Consider the following 20,411-nt stretch of genomic DNA (forward strand, 5'->3'; position numbering starts at 1 on the left):
TGTCCATGGGTTATGCATACATGCATACAAGTCCTTTGGTTAATCTCTTCCAGCCCACCCCTGCCATGGATTCTTTTATTATTTTTTTTTATTGTCTAAAATTTTACATATGTCTTGCCATGTAATCTTTTTATTTATTTATTTTGTAAATATTTTTTTTATTGATTTCAGAGAGGAAAGGAGAGAGAGAGAGAGAAACATCAATGATGAGAGAGAATCATTGAACAGCTGCTTCCTGCACGCCCCCTACTGGGGATCGAGCCTGCAACCTGGGCATGTGCCCTTGACCAGAATCGAATCTGGGACCTTTCAGTCTGCAGGCCGATGCTCTATCCACTGAGCCAAGCCACCTAGGGCTATTCTTTTTATTTAGTTTTATTATTTACTTTTCTGAGATTCACATGATAACCCTTTAAAAATATTTTGCTTAGTTGTGAAATATACATTTTTGGAAACCCCTACTTGTTAAAAAGTTTAGTAAGTGAATAATAGTCACATAATTATTCTAAAATACAACCTAGTATATGAAAGGTCAAGTTTTAAAGAACATCACCTAATCTTTAGCATCCTTCAGGCTTCTAAACACTTATCTCCCTACCTACTGAACACTTTGAAGATGATTTATATAGAGCAAACACAAGTGACTCAAAGTCAAAGATGGGATGAAAGTGCTTTCCTAAGTAATTATGAATATAGTTCAGAATATCTATGAAGGCACAAAAGTTAAAGTTCAGTAATTTTTTAAAAAATGGCAAAAAGAATATATATAGTCATCAGTGATTATATCATAAAATTCAGTTTCCATGCAGCTCCTTCACCCTTTTTGTGAAAAAAGAGAACCTTTTGACAAGGAGGGATGAGAGTTCTTACTCTGTCATTAGCTTTGCTGTAAGTTACTACCACCCACAGGATATCATCTTATGCTTTTTAATAGGTATGGAACGGATAATTTATCCTTAAATTATTTGTGCAACAAACTGGATTATAACAACCAAACTTGAGAATATACAGTTCATGTGTTTTAAACTAAATGTATAAATAAAAATCACACAAACAAAGGCAAAGGTAAAAGACTGTATAAAAAGAGTTAATTCCTAAGTTTATTTTACAATCATCATGTTTTCATTGTATTCTTTTGCACAAAAATTAAATAATTCATAAACTGTCTAACTTTGAGGCAGGAAGAAAGAAAAACTTGAAATTAAGTCAAAAGCATAAAGATAAAGGTTACCTTTGTTACTGATTGGTGCAATTTGAACAGTGAATTCACTACTGCCACATTTCTCCTCTGCCCTTCAGTAAGAGGCCCAATCACCTGACTTGCATCTCCTTGTGTGGAAAGCTGTAAGAATTCAACACAAAAAGAAGTTACCATAATGGTGGAGGTGGGGGTGGGGGTGGGATTAATGCCCCTTTGACAGAATGGGAACTGGAAATATTCAGGTCAAGCTTTGGACTTTCAGCACAGCAGGAACCTTTGTATAGATAACACCATGGATATGGAGGTAACCTTGCACAAGAGAAACAGCCTACATCAATACATCACAGCTGATGGGACTCCTGAGGGGGTGTGACCCAAAAGTCTAGTATGTGCTGTTATTTTGATACATCAGCATATACTCCTGGGGAATACTTTCTGGTGACTGTCAAGGAAAGAAGGGAGGAAGAAATAAAGGAAGAGAGGGAGGAATAAAAAATAAACCTATATTCTATGTACATTTGACAGTCATCATAATATTCCAATGAAATGAGTGGTGAAAAGAGGTCTTACTCTTATTTTTTATAGATTAAAAATAATTTTAAAGGAAGCTGCCTAAGATTATAATGGTATGAAAGATCAGTAAAATTGGTATTAGAACTTTCTCCTTCTGACCTTTAACTTCTAAATGAATGAGTTTTAGGGAACAGGACATGGAATGCTTTATGGATCAATCTAAAACTATTATAATTCAAGTTAAGAAAAAAATCCACATATAAATCATTCTCATACTGATATTTTAATCCATTCCTCTATAACAATTATTATTTAAAGGTAAATTAAACCTGATCAGGACAAATAAAATATGGTGCAAGTAGCTCTATGAATGTGGATGCAGAACTCAAACATATGAAAAATTGGCCTTTTAGGAGAGTTCCTAATAGTGAGCCAAATAAAATGTGAGAGAAATACTTTTTTTTTCCTTCTGTCTTTCCTTTTATATACACATATATTTCAAAAATGAAACTCAATTCTCACTTGATAAATTTCTACTTGTGGTAATAAAATACAATTTTAAAAAACATTAAAAAATGACAATTAAAATAAAGGGAATAATCCTTCGTTGAAGTTCCACCCATGATAACGGCTATTAAGTCAACATAAGGTTTTTTGACATCAGGTTAAATAACTCTTAATTTATTTTGCCTTTTCTTATGGACAATCACCAACTTGCAATCAGGTTGTGTTCTAAAACAACCATTTGGAGTAGATGAGCCAAAAAAAGCCATAGTTTTCTTACATTAATTATGTGAAAAATTAATGGTTAGAATCTCAGAAGAGCCTACAAAATCCAGTTTAATCCATAAATGGTAAACTATCCTATCTAATAATAGACAAATATGCAAATTGACCATACCTCCGACACACCCACAGGTCACGCCCACAAGCCACGCCCATCATCCAATCAGAGCGAGTATGCAAATTAACCCAAACCAAGATGGCTACAGCCACAGAGAGCAAGGTTTCCTAGGTAACAGAGGAAGCCAAGCTTTCTGCCAGCCATTGCAGGCCTAAGCCTCCACTCAAGCTACAAAGTTTCAATTATAGAAGGTAAACAAATTCAAACAAATGGCGGCAGAATGGAGCTTGAGAGAGCAGGCCAGGGTTGCCGGCGGCAACAGGGGAAGCAAAGCTTTCCGCACACCCTGGCAGGGCCCACCCGCTTAAGGCAACAAAGTTTCAATTATAACCCCAACACAAATGGCTGTGGGCCTCCCAGGGAGCCCCAGGCTTGGCTCTGCTCCAGGCTACAAAGTTTCAATTGTAGAAGGAAAATAAATTCCAGATACCAGGGCCTCCACTTGCGTTGCCAGGGGGCATGGCCCGCCTGCAAACCACCACAGGCCCCTCGCTCAGGCCGCCCCACGCCCCAAGGAATCCCCACCTGATCCGGGACACCCTTCAGGGCAAACCAGCTGGCCCCCACCTGTGCACCAGGCCTCTATCTTATCTAATAAAAGAGTAATATACAGATTGATCATCACTGCAACACACAATATAGCTGCCCCCATGTGGTCAAAGATCCTGCCCCATGTGGACACAAGATGGCCACCACAAGATGGCCAGCAGGAGAAGGCAGTTGGGAGGCACCCGGCCTGCAAGGGAGGGCAGTTGAGAAGGACCAGGCCTGCAAGGGAGGGCAGTTGGAGGTGATCAACCCTGCAGGAGAGGGCAGTTAGGGGTAACCAGGCCGGCAGAGGAGGGAAGTTGGGGGCAAACAGGCTGGCAGCAGAGTGGTTAGGGGGTGATCAGGCTGGCAGGCAGAAGCGGTTAGGGGCAATCAGGAAGGCAGGCAGGCAAGCAGTTGGGAGCCAGCAGTCCTGGATTGTGAGAGGGATGTCCGACTGCCCGTTTAGGCCCGATACCAGGGATCGGGCCTAAATGGGCAGTCATACATCCCTTGAGGGGTCCCAGATTGGAGAGGGTACAGGCTGGGCTGAGGGACAACCCCCCTCCGTGCACGAATTTCGTGCACCGGGCTTCTAGTTACTAATAAAAGCTCTGACCTCCCATGAAACAGCAGGTGATGTGGGCTCTGTGCTATGATGAAGGTGGGGAAAAGCTCCCGAATAAGCCACTTGAGAAATTAAAGTGGCAATGGCTAGTGGTATCAGTGGTTACGGCGTATGTTCACTAGTGTTACAATGACCAGTGCTTTTGGTGCTATTACCTACTTAGTTTTAAAAGCGACTCAGAGCTAAGATCCTTGATGGGGGAATGTGGTAGGCAGTTAGACAGACATGGACAGAGCAAGGACCATGGGCCAGGTACAGAAGGCCACCAGGGCAGAAAGCCCCAGGTGCTTAGCAAAGGGTAAAACAGATAACAAGGACCTCACCCCCAGGTAACCTTTCCTTCTCTAGCATTTGTTGGTCATGCGATTTGCCCCCTCCCTCCCCCCACTTCACTTTCCATGTCGCTGGTCATGTGGTTCTGACCCTCCCCTGACCTTTCCTCGCCTGGCCTGTTGCTAGTCATGTGGTAGATACCTTTAGAGGAGGAACAAGGGGCAGAACAGCCTCATAAGACCCCCATACAAACCCCTGGCAGGACCACTTCCTTAAGCATTAATCCCAGGGATAACATCTAGGCCTCAGTTGTGTTTCAGCTCCCGGCTCAGAAAAGCAGCAAAACCAGAGGAGCGATGCCATGGCTGACCTCAGGGCCAGTGATGCCCTGCTCTGGTGCCAACCTATCAGTGGAGACCACGACCCTGAAAGGACCCACCTGGAAAGCTGCTGAATATTCTATTGAGATCCTCCCTTGGGACTTCCCCTAAAATCCACCCCCTTAAAAGCCCTTAGGACTGAGGCGCCAGCAGCTCTTCCCACACCTTTCTAGTCCCTCTCCTTTCCCCTTCTCACTCCTAAGCTCCAAGGGCCCCTTCTTTTGCCTCTGTAACTTGTTTCCTGAGCCCATGTCTTCTGCCACTCACTTCTTTTATCTCTGTGACTTTCTAAATAAACTTTCTCTTAATAACAAAAAAGTGACTTTATCAGAACCCAGTAGGGTATATATGGCTGCCTGCCCCTTCCCTCATCTCTTTGGAAACCCTGAGTTTCCTTTTTCTTTAAATTTTGGTGATGCTACGAGCCTTCTTACATTGCTAAGGTATCAGTTTTCTCTTTCTGATCTTCTCATCTCCCCTTATCTTGGTCTAATGTGCTTTAAAGTAAGAACTAGAGAACTAATCACACAAAAGCTGGGAGACTTTCCTATGAAATAAGGGTATACTTTAGTCCATGGACATTGTGACATCAATTCTGGCAGTTCCGAGGATGCTTTTTTTATTTTATTATATTTTTATTGATTTCAGAGAGGAAGAGAGAGGGAGAAAGAGATGGCAACATCAATGCTGAGAATCATTGATTGGCTGCCTCCTGCACGCCCCCCCTACTGGGGATCGAGCCCACAACGCTGGCATGTGCCCTTGACCAGAATCGAACCCGGGACCCTTTAGTCCGCAAGCTGCTGCTCTATCCACTGAATAAAACCATCTAGGGCCCCGAGGATGCTTTTATTTCCTTCTTGGCTCTTATTTATTCTTCAGACTGTTGAATTTGTCAAATATTTGACTACTGATTAAAAAAAAAAAAAAAAGGAAAGGTTTCACTATATATCCTATCTAATAAAAGAGTAAAATGCAAATTGACCATCACACCAAGACACAAGATAGCTGCCCCCATGTGGTCAAAGATGGCTGCCCCCATGTGGACACAATATGGCCACCAAAAGATGACCGCCACAAGATGGCCTGCAGGGGAGGGCAGTGATGGGAAGTTAGGGGTGACCAGGCCAGCAGAGGAGGGCAGTGGCGGGGGGGGGGGGGGGGTGACCAGGCCTGCAGGGGAGGGGAGGGTAGTTGTGGGTGATCAGGCAAGCCAGCAGGGCAGTTGAGGGGACCAGGACTGCAGGGGAGGGCAGTTGGGGGGTGCCAGGCCTGCAGGGGAGAGCAGTTGGGGAGGGACCAGGTCTGCAGTGGAGGGCAGTTGGGGGGGGGGGGGGAGACCAGGCCTGCAGTGGAGAGCACTTGTGGGGGACTAGGCCTGCAGGGAAGGGCAGTTGGGGGGAACCAGGCCAGCAGGGGAGGACAGTAGGGGGGGACCAGGCCTGCAGGAGAGGGCAGTTGGGGGGTACCAGGCATGCAGGGGAGGGCAGTTGGGGGTGATCAGGCCAGCAGAGGAGGGCAGTTGGGGGAGACCAGGCCAGCAGGGAGGGCAGTTGGGGGGGGACCGGGCCTGCAGGGGAGGGCAGTTGGCAGGGGGGGAGGACCAGGACTGCAGGGGAGGGCAGTTGGGGGTACCAGGCCTGCAGGGGAGGGCAGTTGTGGGTGATCAGGCCATCAGGGAGGGCAGTTAGGGGTAATCGGGCCAGCAGAGGAGGGGGAGACCAGGCCATCAGGGGAGGGCAGTTGAGGGGGACTGGGCCTGCAGGGGAGGGCAGTTGGGGGGTACCAGGCCTGCAGGGGAGAGCAGTTGGGGGGGGGGGGACCAGGCCTGCAGGGGAGGGCAGTTGAGGGGGACCAGGCCTGCAGGGGAGAGCAGTTTGGGGGGACCAGGTCTGCAGGGGAGGGCAGTTGGGGGGGACCAGGCCAGCAGGGGAGGGCAGTTGGGAGCCAGCAGTCCTGGATTGTGAGAAGGATGGCCGATCATCCGTTTAGGCCCGATTCCAATGGGATCAGGCCTAAACAGGCAGTCAGACATCCCTCAAGGGGGAGAGGGTGCAGGCTGGGCTGAGGGACACCCCACCACCCTCCGTGCATGAATTTCATGCACTGGGCCTCTAGTTTATGTATAGAAAAACAAGAACAGGTTCATTCAATCACTAAGCAGATTCAGTGGTGACATTACATCTTGATATCAGACCAAACCTTCACAATTTAAAATCTGTTATCAAAGAGAAGACAGCTTGAGATGGGTTCGCTTTTGAATAGTTAACATATTACCAAAAAGCTGGAAACAAAATCAAATCTTGTTTATACATGAGAGATGAGCAAGACAAGCACTCAGGAATAAAATATAGCTTTGTAATTCAATGCTGTATTGCTCAGAACCTTGTATTTCTGTTACAAAGACCTTTTATCAACCTACCTTCCTCATTAATCTCCTTACATCTCTATGCTCCTGTCCTTTAAGTCAAAATCTCTACCTGGCTCATGGGGTTTGGTAACCACAAGGGGTGGGGAAGGCAAACACAATTTGCCAAGAAAGAATCACAGAGCTTTTACTTTATTTTTCTTCAAGGGCCTTATGCTTTTGAACAGATGGAATTTCCACCTACCCACAACCAATCACCAGCTCCTAAACACTGGCCTGTTAATTAAATTTAGAGTCACAAGTCTGCATATTTTTAATTCGTTGATGAAGAAAGAACTATTATTCACTGTCAGGTAAAATGAGCTTTCCCATTTTTCAATAATGAATGCTATAATTTATTAATCAAAGAAAAACACTTCACATACAAGCATTTTAGAATGCTTCAAAATTCATTATCTGTTCTCCACTCTAAACTTTAATGTGGACTTGTATTTTAGTTCTATCTTGTTTGTATGTCCCAAATCAGTCAATATTATTATTTTTTGCAATTAAGGCTTAGATTTATGCCTACCAATTATTTGTGTTTACTACTACTTATTGTTATTCAATCCTTCCTTTTAAGTTAGATTTCCTCCTTTGTTACACCCACCAATAAATGGCTTCCCTCTCACCCAGAGTGAAGGCCTAAGCCCTTTCTATATCTTGCAATGGCTGGAATGATGTAGAGTTATGGTCACAAGCTCAAGAATATTAGATTGGATCACAGGAATTCTAGGAAAGAAAAAGCAATGAGTTTACGAATCTAGGCATACTAGTATAAGCAAAGTTGTAGAAACAGTCCTGAGAACGAGAGGCTTTGGGCTGAAGGTACTACTTTATGATGGTGTAAATCAAAGTCCAGAGCACAGATTACTTTAACAGCTACCAGAATTCTGTTGAAAGCCCCTTGCACCTGCCTCTTCCTTAAAAGCCACTTGTACCTGCCTACTCAGCCCTATTCAGTGTGATCAGTCTCTTTGAGTGCTATTTATTCTGTTAAAAACTTGCATATGGTAAAAACTGAAATATAACTAACTGAATTCAAGGCATAAATGAAAAACAAAAGTTTTCTCTCTCCATCCTTAGACCTAACTTCCACATTTATACACTAATGGTGTCTTGTGACATTCCAGAAAAAAAAAAAAAAAAGCATGAAACCTTTATTTACATATCTATTTTTTACTTACAGGTGGGACAATGACATGCACTATTTTCACCTTCTTTTTTTAACCTAATAATATATCTTAGAGACTTTTCCAAATGAGCACATAGAAATGTTTACAAGACTATAAAGTATTTCCCGCACTAATTTGTAACCAAGATTCCAAATTATCATTATTTCTTGAATCATTTTCTGTGGAGGCTTGAGAAGGAAAAGAAGGGGATCTGAAGTCGCCAGGGCTCAATATTCCTTGCTACTACTGTCAATCTTTGAAGGCAATTAGAATGATTAGTTACAAATTAAATTTCCTGCCCTGGCTGGGTAGCTCAGTTAGAGCACCATCCCAATACGCCAAGGTACAGGTTCATTCCCTGGTGAGGGCACATACAAGAATCAACCAATCCTATATAATAAAAGCCTAATATGCAAATCGACTGAACAGCAGAATGACTGGTCAGCGAGGGGCAGGGCCAGCGAGCAGGCAGCACCAGACCAGCCAAGGTGGGTGCCAGTGGGCAGAGGGAGGAGATGGCAATCGGGGGCCGGCGGCAACTGGCGGTGGTGGGCAATAGGGACGGGACGGCAGTCAGACATCCCCTGAAGGCTCCTGGACTGCGAGAGGGCACAGGCCGAGCTGAGGGACTGCCCCCCCCACCCAAGTGCACAAATTTTCATGCACTGGGCCTCTAGTGAATCCTATCTAATAATAGAGTAACATGTAAATTACCATCACTCCGCTACGCCCACGATTGGGCGGCGGGAGGCTGGGGGGCGGGACTCGGGGTGGCCTATCCGGCCATTGAGAGGCACGGATCTGCTGCCACTGAGGGGGGCTACCCTGCTGTTGAGAGGCGCAGGGGGCGGGACTCCCGCCCCCTGTGCTTCTCAACGGCCAGATCCGAGGCCGCTGAGGGGGCCTGCCGGCTGCGCCTCTCAACGGCAGGGTAGCCAGGTGTCCGCGGCAGCCCCCCTCAGCGGCCGTTGAGAGTCCCGCCCCCTGCGCCTCTCAACAGCAGGGTAGCCCCCCTCAGCGGCCGCGGACCATCAAAAATGGGGGAGCGGGGTGCCTGGTGCACCAGCGGACAGGCACCCAGCTCCACCGTAAAAGCAAAAGCGTGTAGGGGACCCTACACGTGCATGATTCAATCATGCACTGGGCCTCTAGTGTATAAATAAGTGGAACAGCCCCAGCTGGTTGGAGCAGTGTCCCATATACCGAAAAGGTTGCAGGTTAGATTTCCGGTCAGAGCACATACCTAGGTGGTGGTTCAATCCCCCCCTCCCTCAGGGAATGTATGAGAGGCAGCTTTTCAATGTTTCTGTGTCTGTCTGTCTCTCTCTTTCTCCCTCTTTAAAATAAATGAACATAGACTCGGGTGAGGATAAAAAATAAATAAGTGGAACAACTGGACGTTTCTCTCTTTCTCCCTTCCTGTCTCTCTAAAATGAATAGATTAAAATACATTAAAAAAAGAAATTAAATTTCCCAACTAAATAGGGTTCTCAGCAAAGACAGTGCTCACATATGTTGTGAATTAACAAAAGTAAAAACAATAAATCTACATCCAAGAAAATATGTCTTATATACACAAACACACACATATTCTTTTATTTCCTCTAAATTTCCAAAATATATAGCATATTATAGTTAGTTCATTTTAAGAAGTTCTTAGATGTTTAAACAGGGGAGATATGGGAGGTTGCTGAACTAAGGATATGGAACCCTTGTGCACTCTTGGTGGGAATGCAAATTGTTGCAGCTACCATAGAAAAGAATATAAAGGTAACTGCTTTTTGACCCAGCTATTACACTTCTGGGAATATATCTGAAGAAGCCCAAAACACTAATTTGAAAGAACATATGCATACCTATGTTCATTATAGCATTATTTACAATAGCCAATATTTGGAAACAGCCTAAGTACCCATCAGTAGATGAGTGTATTAAAAAGCTGTGGTACATTTACACAACAGAATACTATTCGGCTATAAAAAATAAGGAAATCTTATCTTTTTCAACAGTATGGATGGACTTGGAGAATATTATGGTAAGTGAAATAAGCCAATCAGAGAAAGACAATTATCATATGATCTCACTTATATGTAGAATTAATGAACAAAATAATTTAACAAATAAAGTAGAAACAGAAGCAAAGACACATAGAACAGGTTGATAGCTATTAAAGGGGAAGGGGATTGAGGGACTGATTAAAAAAAAAGGTGAAGAGATTAAGAAAAAAACTACACACACACACACACACACACACACACACACACACACACACACAATAGTATGGTGATAGCCAGAGGGAAAGACGTGGGGGAAGGTGGAAGAGGGGGATCAATGGGGATGGAAAGAGGCTTTACTTTGACCGCTAGGTGCATGATGCAGTATGTAGAGGATGTTCTTTTGAATTGTACATTTGAATCTGTATGGTTTTGTTGACCAATGTCATCACAATAAAATCACCTAAAAAATATGCTGCTTTGGTATACTGATTATTTTGAGCAGAAAGTACTTGAAAAACAGCAAATACAGGGAGAGGCTTTCTGTGAATTCATCTCTCTACCTAAAGGCAGATCCTCCAAAAGGAACTCAATTGTAAATCTTCCCAGGAGGAGTTTCACCAGGAAAGATTGACTCATATCACAGGAGAGAAAACTAGAAGTAAACATCACACCCATACAAACTATCACATTTTCCATCTATTTTTCTAAGAGTCCATTCATCCTTTCTAAAAACAATATACTCTCCCCTAAGTAGCCTATGTTCCATCACCTCTTCTACTCCTCCTGTGAAGATGGTATATAGCCCAGGCCAGGTGGCTCAGTTGGTTGGAGTGTTGTCCCATACACCAAAACGGCTGTGAGGTTTCAGTTGAAATGTGTATGGAAGGGAGGCAATTGATCAATGTTTCTCTCTCACATCGATGTTTCTCTCTCTCTCTCTCTCTCTCTCTCTCTCTCTCTCTCTCTCTCGCACGCTCTCTCTCTCTTCCTCTCTCTTTAAAATCAATACATATATACTCGGGTGAGGTCTTTTGTTATTTGTTTTTTAAAAAGTGGTATATAAACTCTTAAATCTCATTCCTTTATGAGTATTCACTTTTCCCCCCTGTGATGCCTTCATACATGTACTATTACAAAAATAATCCTGGCCGTAGGCCACTTGGGTCAGTGGATAGATCGTTGGCCTGCAGAATGAAGGGTCCAGGGTTTGATTCCGGTAAAAGGCACAAGCCTCAGTAGCAGGCTCAATCCCACTAGAGGGTGTGCAGGAGGCAGCCGATCCATGATTCTCTCTCATAAATGATGTTTCTATCTCTCTCGCTCTCCCTTCCTCTCTGAAATCAATAAAAATATGTGTGTTTTTTTTAAAAAGAAAAAGAAAAAATCATTTAAAAAAGTTTAAGGAGCATTTTTTAAAACATTTATTTATTGATTTTAGAGACAGTAAGGAAGGGGAGAGGGAGAGAGAGAAGCATCAATTTGTTGTTCCACTTGTTTATTGATTGGTGTATGTACCCTGACCGGGGATCAAACCCACAATGTTGGTGTATGAGGATGACACTCTAACCAACTGAGTTACCTGGCCTAGGCCACTTAAAATTTTTTTTAAGTCAACAAGTTTCTGTTAACCTTTAGCACAGTAGGTTTGGTAGCTATGAGTAATTTGGGGTCACAGATTATTTAACCAACAGTATAAATTTAATCAAATGTTTGTCGATATATTTTTATTTTGTCAATTCTTTTTGCCATTACTGCCTTAACTGAAGTCACAAGTTACCATTACCACTGCCTCCTCCTGCTGCAAAAAATGTAAAATATTTCCTATTAATGCTGGCTCTTCCTTCTAATGTTGTTCTTAGGTGGGATCATCTCATAAGGATTATCTTTCTCAGATTTTCAATAACTACCCTAAACTCTATTAGATATAGTACTGAATTTCATTTATAGAAATAAACCAAGCAATAAACATCATAATAAAGCTTCTATTTAAAAAAAACCCGAGAGAAAAATTAGTCATCGAATTACCTAAAAAGAGTTTTGATTATCTCTATAGGGCCAGTTTCCAAGAAACAAAGTTTAGAAAAAAGAGGCTTCTAATTAATTTGCCAAGGCTACAAGAACAATTGAATGGAAAATAATACCATATTAATATGCAAACAAAATCTGGCCATCCTAATAAAAGTAGGAAGCCTCATGGTATGACTGTTATCATCAAGGATCATTTCATACAAATTCCTTCAGTTCAATTTGTTACCAACCTACCTAAAAATTATTCCAGCACCAACTGGAACTACTAGGACATAGGTAAAACCAGATTACTTTATTTTCTGACATTTCAATTGGGAGCAGTCAGAGAGGCTAAAAGATTTGGTTGACTACCCTATAAAGACAGTAGAGATGTCAGATTTTGGCACATTCTCTAAAATTAGTTCATAAATGACAGTTAAATATATATTAAAGCCTTAGTGTTTAGATTTCAGTGAGGAGCCATATATACCAGTTAAATGTGTGCCTAACTTTAAAAGATTAATGTATAGAATTAAGATTATGATTCCATTACATAGCTATTGTTTTAAATACATTAAACAGCTGAAAGTCTAACAATGGTGGAAGAGCCATTTTTTAATAAATGCAACCTTTTTTCTGGTTTAAATTCACCAGAAAGTTTCAAAAGTTCACTAAAGTAAATAAATCTTCAGTCAATTCAATATTTATTATTAGGCCAATATTGTATAATTAGTAATTTTAAACAAAATCATGAAAGTTTATAGAAGGGATATCACTTACTAGCTGTTCTGATTTTACACCATATAACTGGATGGTCTTGGCCACGTTTTTTGACACAGCTAATGTGAGGTTTGCATCAACAGCAGCTACATTTAGTTCACTGGAAAAAACAAGAGCAGACTTTATTAGCAGCACTGTTCATGAGCAAAGTGAAGAACAACATATAAACCTAAAACCAACAAGTGATATGGTAATTCTTTTTACAGATTTCATTGATTGCAAGAATTAATTGCATTGTTTTATTTTTCCCTCCTAAATTCAGCATTAGAAAAAAAGTGCTTTGAGATGGCTTGGTTAATGACCAGTTTCTCATTAATGAAAGCATACCACTGTGGGTTTAGGCTGTGATTATGAGAGTAAATTGTGTACAGATTTTAAAAGTAGCACTCTTGTGAATACTGATAAGTGCAATTAGAGACACTGCGTATCACAGACATCTGCAAGGAAAGGACAGCTCTTGAATGGAAATGACGACCTTGGAAGGACATGGGCTAAAAGTATATATTACAGGAGATACATTAAGATACTCAGTTTCTAGAAATTTTGCCAATTCATGCTATTTTGTGTAGCTTTGTAATTATATCAAAAGCATAGCAAGAATTTAATTTGGAATTTTGAATTATTAAAGTATGTTTATTTTCAACTTTAACATTGAATTAATTGGGACATTTGAGCTATCAACCAAAAAAAAAAAAAAAAAAAAAAAGTGAAAGAATACCAGGAGCTAAAAATTGTATGAAAACCATATAGAGGTGGAAACCAGGAGAAGTAATTATTGTCTCTGAAATAGCAGAATAAATTTGGCACTTACCAGATTCTCTATATAAAGAAAATGAAGGACTTTGAAACAACACTAGTACATACTATGTGTGATAAAAATGTCTTTTCATTCAACAGTGAGACATAATTTCTTTAATGTTCTCTTTTAAACAATGGCATAAGTATGCTTCTGTGAGCTCCACATTATATTTGATTACAGCATTGTCAAATTGCATAGAGGAAGGGGAGAGATGCTCCTTTAATATTTCCATAAGCAGGTCAAAGAGAACAAGCAGAATCCAGGACTGTTTTTGTCACTACCATGTCACTACACTGATAACAAATATAAATACATTAGGGTAAAAAAACCTAGAGTCAGGACTTTGGAAAGTCATGGTAATTGTGGAGAGATTTGGGATAAAAATGCTAGGCAATTTAGATACTTTATAGGTATATTTGTACCTGGAGAGATGCTTATGTAAATTATACCTGTGGCTTTTTAGTCTTATTCTCACATACCTCAGAATCACCGTCATCAAATTTGTAGTGTAAAAGAATCTAGACATTTCTATACTGTCATCCTATATTGGCTAACTACTATTTTTACTCCTCAAAGTGTTCATCTACAAAATGTACAAACCTACTGTTATGATAATTTGTTAGCTATTATGGGAACTGAGATAGTTGCAGTTGCAAATTAATCTGGGTCAACTGTAAATTTCTGAAGGCAACATTATAATTACATTGTCTGTTAGCATTCAGATGGCACCTCTGCTAGGCTACCTTCTCTTTGGGGAATTTTAAAAGCTGACACATTCATTCAGAAAGCTTAAAACAGCAAACACACGCCGAAACCGGTTTGGCTCAGTGGATAGAGCGTCAGCCTGCGGACTGAAAGGTCCCAGGTTTGATTCTGGTCAAGGGCATGTACATTGGTTGCAGGCACATCCCCAGTAGGGGGTGTGCAAGAGGCAGCTGATCGATGTTTCTAACTCTCTATCCCTCTCTCTTCCTCTCTGTAAAAAATCAATAAAATATTAAAAAAAAAAAAACACAAAAAAACAGCAAACACAAGCAGGCTAGTGAGGATTATAATCCTGTGTATGCCATGAAGTACTTTGTGAATTTAAGAAAAGAAACATTAATCTCTATGGTTTAGCTTCTCAATTTATAAAATTATTCCTATACTTTCCTGTGTAATAGAAGAAATTTACTATAGCATAAAGAATTTGCATCATTGACAAGATACAGAATAATTAGAATAGACTATTTTTAGACTGTATTTAAAAAATGGTTTCATTAATTGGAATCTTAACCTTTTGCACTCGGATATCGAGTGTGACTCGACACGGTTAGCATCGGTAGCAGCTCGTATGTCGAATTGTATTGAATGTATCAATAATTTGAAATATAAAAAAATCCAAATAAATAAGTTTGTATGAAAAGAAACTCCAGTTTTTTATTCTACTGCTGCGATTTGTAAAATCTGGGGTATTTAAAAAATTAAATCCCAAGTAGAATAAAGGAATCGAGAAAAAGCGAGTGCAAAGGGTTAAGTACTTTATGTGCACTCATTTACTATAAAACTCTTAATATAACTGCAGGACTAATCTATGTATATAAAAGGCTAAGTGACTGTCTGTCCATCCCTCCGACTGGCCGGTACATATGACGTGCACTGGCAATTTAAAAATAAACGCTGACTCGCGATACATATAAAGCTCTTGCTGGTGCCAATCGAATGCGTGTGTTTCGATCTGTCATCGTCGATCGTGAATTTGGTCAACACTTCTATTATAGAGAAAGGGCGAATAGCGATATTAAAATATTTCTTCTAATTAATTTCCTTTCAATGTGCACAAATCCGTGCACTGGGCCAATAGTTACTTAAATAATTTAAGATAAATTAAAATATACTGCTTTCATACGTGACTAACAAACATGGCATTTTAATAACATGCCATTATATTAAAAATACATACCTTGCTATAGTTTTAATAATACCTTCCAGTTCATCTGAAGAAGGAGGATTACGACCACCAGGGGGGAAAACCAAGTTGATAGGATCAAAGAGTCGAGATAAGGACTTGGATAGATAAGCAGCCTCATAGGGTTGTATTGAGTCTTTTAAAGCTTTTTCTGGACTGTGGAAACAAAATGTATTAAAAATGAACTTAGGCTGCCAGTGCCTTACTTAAAAAACAAATGTAAATAAAATGTAACTCTACGTGCAGAAAAAGAAAAAATTTTGTTTAAATATAAATAGAAATACATCTAATAATTAAACAATTATTAAGGACTAAATATTTTAATTTATATATAAATCCTAGGTATAAATGTAATATAACACATACCAATACCTACTAAAGTAAGTTTGTCACTTGAAACTCAAAGACTAACACTGTAAAATCTTAATTTCTAATGGGGCTATGCCTTTACTTAGCAAATCCTGTCTTTATAAAGTATCAAATCTGCAGAGACCTGTTCCACTAGCTATGATTTTCAACCTTTTTCTTCTCATGGCACACATGAACTAATTACTAAAATTCTGCAGCACACCAAAATATATATTTTTTGCTAATCTAACAAAAATAATAGGTATAACTTTTATTGATTTATAAAAAAGAAGAATCACCTGCACTTTTTGTTCCAACGTGACTTTTTTTTAAAAAAATCAGATTCCTATACTTATTTATACTTATATATAAGGATTTCTGGTACCAAAAACTAACCAATCAGATGCAACCTTATTATGTGACATGACCAATAATAAGATGCAACTCTATTACATGACATATATTTATGGTTCAAGACAGGGCATTCACACTGGACAGATATTTTGTGTGAGCTGTTGTCACTTTTTTTATTTGACAATCTAAGGGAAAAGAGGTAAGTGTTCTCTTAATAGTCAGGAATTGTATGTTTTAAAAAGTCTTGCAGTTGCCCTGGCTGGGTACTCAGTGGTTAGTGTGATTCAATACGTCAAAGTTGCAGGTTTGATCCCAGGTCAGGGAACATACAGGAATCAACCAATGAATGCATAAATAAGTGGAACAACAAGTCAATCTCAATCTCTCTCTCTCCCCCTTCCTCTCTCTCTAAAATCAATCAGTAAGTAAAATTTAAAGAAAAGTAAAAGACTATAAAAGTTTCCTTAAAAAAATTAAAAATTAAAAAATCTTGCGGTACACTGGTTGAAAATTGCTGCACTTGCTCAATCCTTTCCACCCATAGCTGGCACCTCCCATAAAGCTCACTGACTGGCAGAGAAGTATATATACAGGTCTAGGTTTTTATCTGCCTTCCCATGCCCAAACTGTTACTAATAAGAATGAGGAGAAAATAAAAAGCATTTGTTAACGTCCTACAATCACATAAATACTCCCCACTGGAGTTCTAAGCTAATTTGTTTTACAATATTCTTCACAAATGAAAATGTAACCTACTAAACACTTCTTTTCCTCTGCATTCTTCATATGTCTTCAATTATTTGTGTTGATTTTCATTTAACAGTCCAGTTATTGGGTCTTAAAGTTTTCCTCTCACAATTACTATCAAATGTTTATAACCATTATTTCCGTCTGTTTTCTTACTCCTCTATAATTTATTCCTTAACTTCTCACATCATCCCTGTTTATGATCCTTTTACCAGCCCTACCATTCTCTTTTGCCCTGCCACTATTTTTCTTAACTTAATCCCCCTTCATCCTAAATATTAACCTTGAAAACATATGACCTGCTACTTCATGTATACAAAACCTGGCTTTCTCCTTTCCCACCCTTTCTGATCAACTGACAAGACCTAGGTGTCAGAATGCTCTTGGCTCTGTGTCATAATTCCATAGTTATCACTGGATACTTTCTCATTCAATAAGTATTTCACTCGACACATATTTCCTGGGAATACTGTGTACCAGGCCCTGTTTAAGTGCTGGGAAGATACAGATTTAAAATGCTTAACACTCTAGTAAAGAAATATGCAGGCTGCCCTGACCAGTGCTGCTTACTGGTTGGAGGTGCCCTCCACACCAAAGGGTCGAAGGTTTGATTCCTGGTCAAGGGCACATACCGGTTGCAGTTCGCTCCCAACACCTGGTCAGGGTGTGTGCAGGAGGCAACCAGTTGATGTTTCTCTTTCACAGTGATGTTTCTCTCTCTCTCCCTAACACACCCTTCAACTCTTTCTGAAAAGCAATGGAAAAAAATATCCTCAGGTAAGGGGGAAAAAAAAAAGGAAAAGAAAATAAATATGCAGGTAAAGTATAACACATGAAGACAGAAAGACCACAATGGGAAAAGTGAAGAACCAGTGCCTAAATCTGTTAGAAGTAATCCTCTACTGAAGTCTATGACATCTCTTTAAACATCTTCTCTATTTTTCCTCCTGACATTTATTAACCTTAAGAAACTTCTTCCCCAACACAATACAATATATAACATACAAGATGAAGTACTGTATTGTAGAACTGTACACCCAAAGCCTATAATTCTATTAACCAAAGTCAACCCAATAAAAAAAACAAAAAACATCTTCCCTCTTCCACAGAAATGTTAGTACTAACACTCTTCCTGTTCTCCAATGCTGTAAGGATCCTTGGTGGCTACAGAAATAAGGGAGAAAAGTTATCAAAACAGATAAATTTTCTCACTTATTTCTGTCCCGTGCCAGGAATCCATCCACCTTTATTTTATCTCTACTATGGAGTTTCCATATATCTGAGCCAACATTTTGAACTGCTCCAACTCTAAGATCTCTAAGCTTGAGAATTTTTCCACACTCCTACTCTCTTCTATTTCCCTCCCTCCTACAAATACTATTAAGTCTTCACAATTTGTCAGGTACTTCCTAAACGTAGGAAATGTAGCTGTGAAGTTGGTTACACAAATTCTCTGTCCTCAAAGTTTACATGCTAAAGAAAGTGATACTAAATAAATAAATAAAATTTAAATGAGTTAAGTATGGAATAAACCTATTTGTGGTCTTTCTGAGTTAATCCTACTTGTAGTTTATAGAGCGTCCTAGATGTGTAGATTGTTGTTTACAATAAAATCTGTAACTGCACAGAAACTCCATTTCTTTAACATGACACTTTCTCCTTTCTATCCATCCACTCCCTTAATCATTAAGCCCTTAAGACATCAGATTCTGGACAGCATTAAACTGTCTTAAGAAAAAGCCTCAGGTAACACCTTACTCTAGGAACTTAGTGAAGCAGGGAAGCAGCCCGAGGTACTCTTAGCCTCCATTTCCTGGCATGAACCACTATTTCAAAAGCCAGGGGAAGGTTTATTAAGACTCCAGTATTTTCAGGGAACCACAATAAGGTAGAGATGCCACTCCTGGAGTGGTGCTTGGGTACAATATGGACTACCCACTCCTTGATCTCATTTGCCTGAACCTGCCTCAGCTATGGGAAGCTGTGGCAGGATGAGCCTTCCAAATGGGAGGTGGGGGCTGTAGATTAAAAAAAAAAAAAAAAAAAACTTCTATGGAAAGTAACCTCACAGAGTACTCTGATCATAAATTCCTAATTGGGCTGGTCATGGTGAGTAGTCATGCCTTAGGCCTATAATCTCTTTGGGGAAACATTTTAAACCAGCCCTGTCCATTTTTCTAGGTTAACACATTTCTGAAATACCAGAAGTAGTATCCCTCAAGAGGAGGTATCAACCCTCAAGATAGCACATAATCTCATTAACTATCCTGTAATCTAATGCCCACCCTACTTTCTCCAGTCTTCCTTACATCCCCTCAATTTCAAATGCATAAAAGAAACTGCCAATCTGTTATTCTCCAGAGTATTTGAGATCTTGTTTCCTGGCATATGTTATCAATTTAGCTCAAATAAACTCTTACAAAAATTCTCTAAAGATCTGGAAGTTTATCAACTTGACAGGGCAAAGGGAGCCTTTTGTTCTTTGTTGCAGTAGAGCGTATGCCTTGCTGAGATGGGAGAATGGAGGGAAGAAACAGTCTTAGCTCAAATATCACAGACTCTTAAAGAAATTCTTTCCTACTGAATTTTCATAGATTTCAAGTAAACGATTTGTCATTTGCTGTTTGCTTTTAGGACCATTTCCAGAGGCTTTAAATTGTTATTTTTAGTCCTAACCATTTTCACTGTAGAGTGGGTCAGTGGAGTGCTTAACCACCCAGAAGTCGATATTTTTCCTATTGTTCAAGCATATCCCTGATTCTTTTCCTCTCAAATCTAACCTATTGGCTTGCCCTCTAAACTGTATCTTTTTGTTATTGTTGTTAATCCTCACGCGAAGATTTTCTTTCAACTGATTTTTAGAGTGGGAGGGAGGGAAAGTGGAAGGAAAGAGAGGGAGAGAAACATTGATGTGAGAGGGTCACATCAATTGGTTGCCTGCATGCACACCAACTGGAACTGGGGATCAAACCTGCAACCCAGTTATGTGCCTCTGACCAAGATATAATTCAACCATAAGTATTTATTTATTTATTTAAAATCTTTATTGTTCAGATTATTACAGTTGTTCCTCTTTTTTTCCCCCATAGCTCCCCTCCACTTGGTTCCAACCCCACCCCATGCCCTTACTCCCCCCCCCCTCACTGTCCTGATCCATAGGTGTATGATTTTTGTCCAGTCTCTTCCCGCACCCTCCACACCCCTTTCCCCCTGAGGATTGTCAGTTTACTCCCTTTCTATGCCCCTGATTCTATTATATTCACCAGATTATTCTGTTCATCAGATTTTTTATTCACTTGATTTTTAGATTCACTTGTTGATAGATATGTATTTGTTGTTCATAATTTGTACCTTTACCTTTTTCTTCTTCTTCTTAAAGAATACCTTTCAGCATTTCATATAATACTGCTTTGGCGGTGATG

The 20,411-nt window shown here is 40.1% G+C and overlaps 1 protein-coding gene across 1 annotated transcript in view; it reads right to left on the reverse strand.

The window, feature by feature from the left end:
- COG5 (component of oligomeric golgi complex 5) overlaps positions 1-20,411 on the reverse strand; it is a 200,221-nt gene that overhangs the window by 41,444 nt on the left and 138,366 nt on the right. The window contains exons 13-15 of the mRNA XM_079786047.1: positions 15,535-15,696; positions 12,794-12,893; positions 1,232-1,342 (exon numbers count right to left, since the gene is read on the reverse strand). Of these exons, the coding sequence (XP_079642173.1) occupies positions 1,232-1,342; positions 12,794-12,893; positions 15,535-15,696 (373 nt within the window). The remainder of the gene's footprint in view (positions 1-1,231; positions 1,343-12,793; positions 12,894-15,534; positions 15,697-20,411) is intronic.

This window comes from Cnephaeus nilssonii (genome assembly GCF_951640355.1).
Source record: "Cnephaeus nilssonii genome assembly, chromosome: 12".
Taxonomy (NCBI): Eukaryota; Metazoa; Chordata; class Mammalia; order Chiroptera; family Vespertilionidae; genus Cnephaeus; species Cnephaeus nilssonii.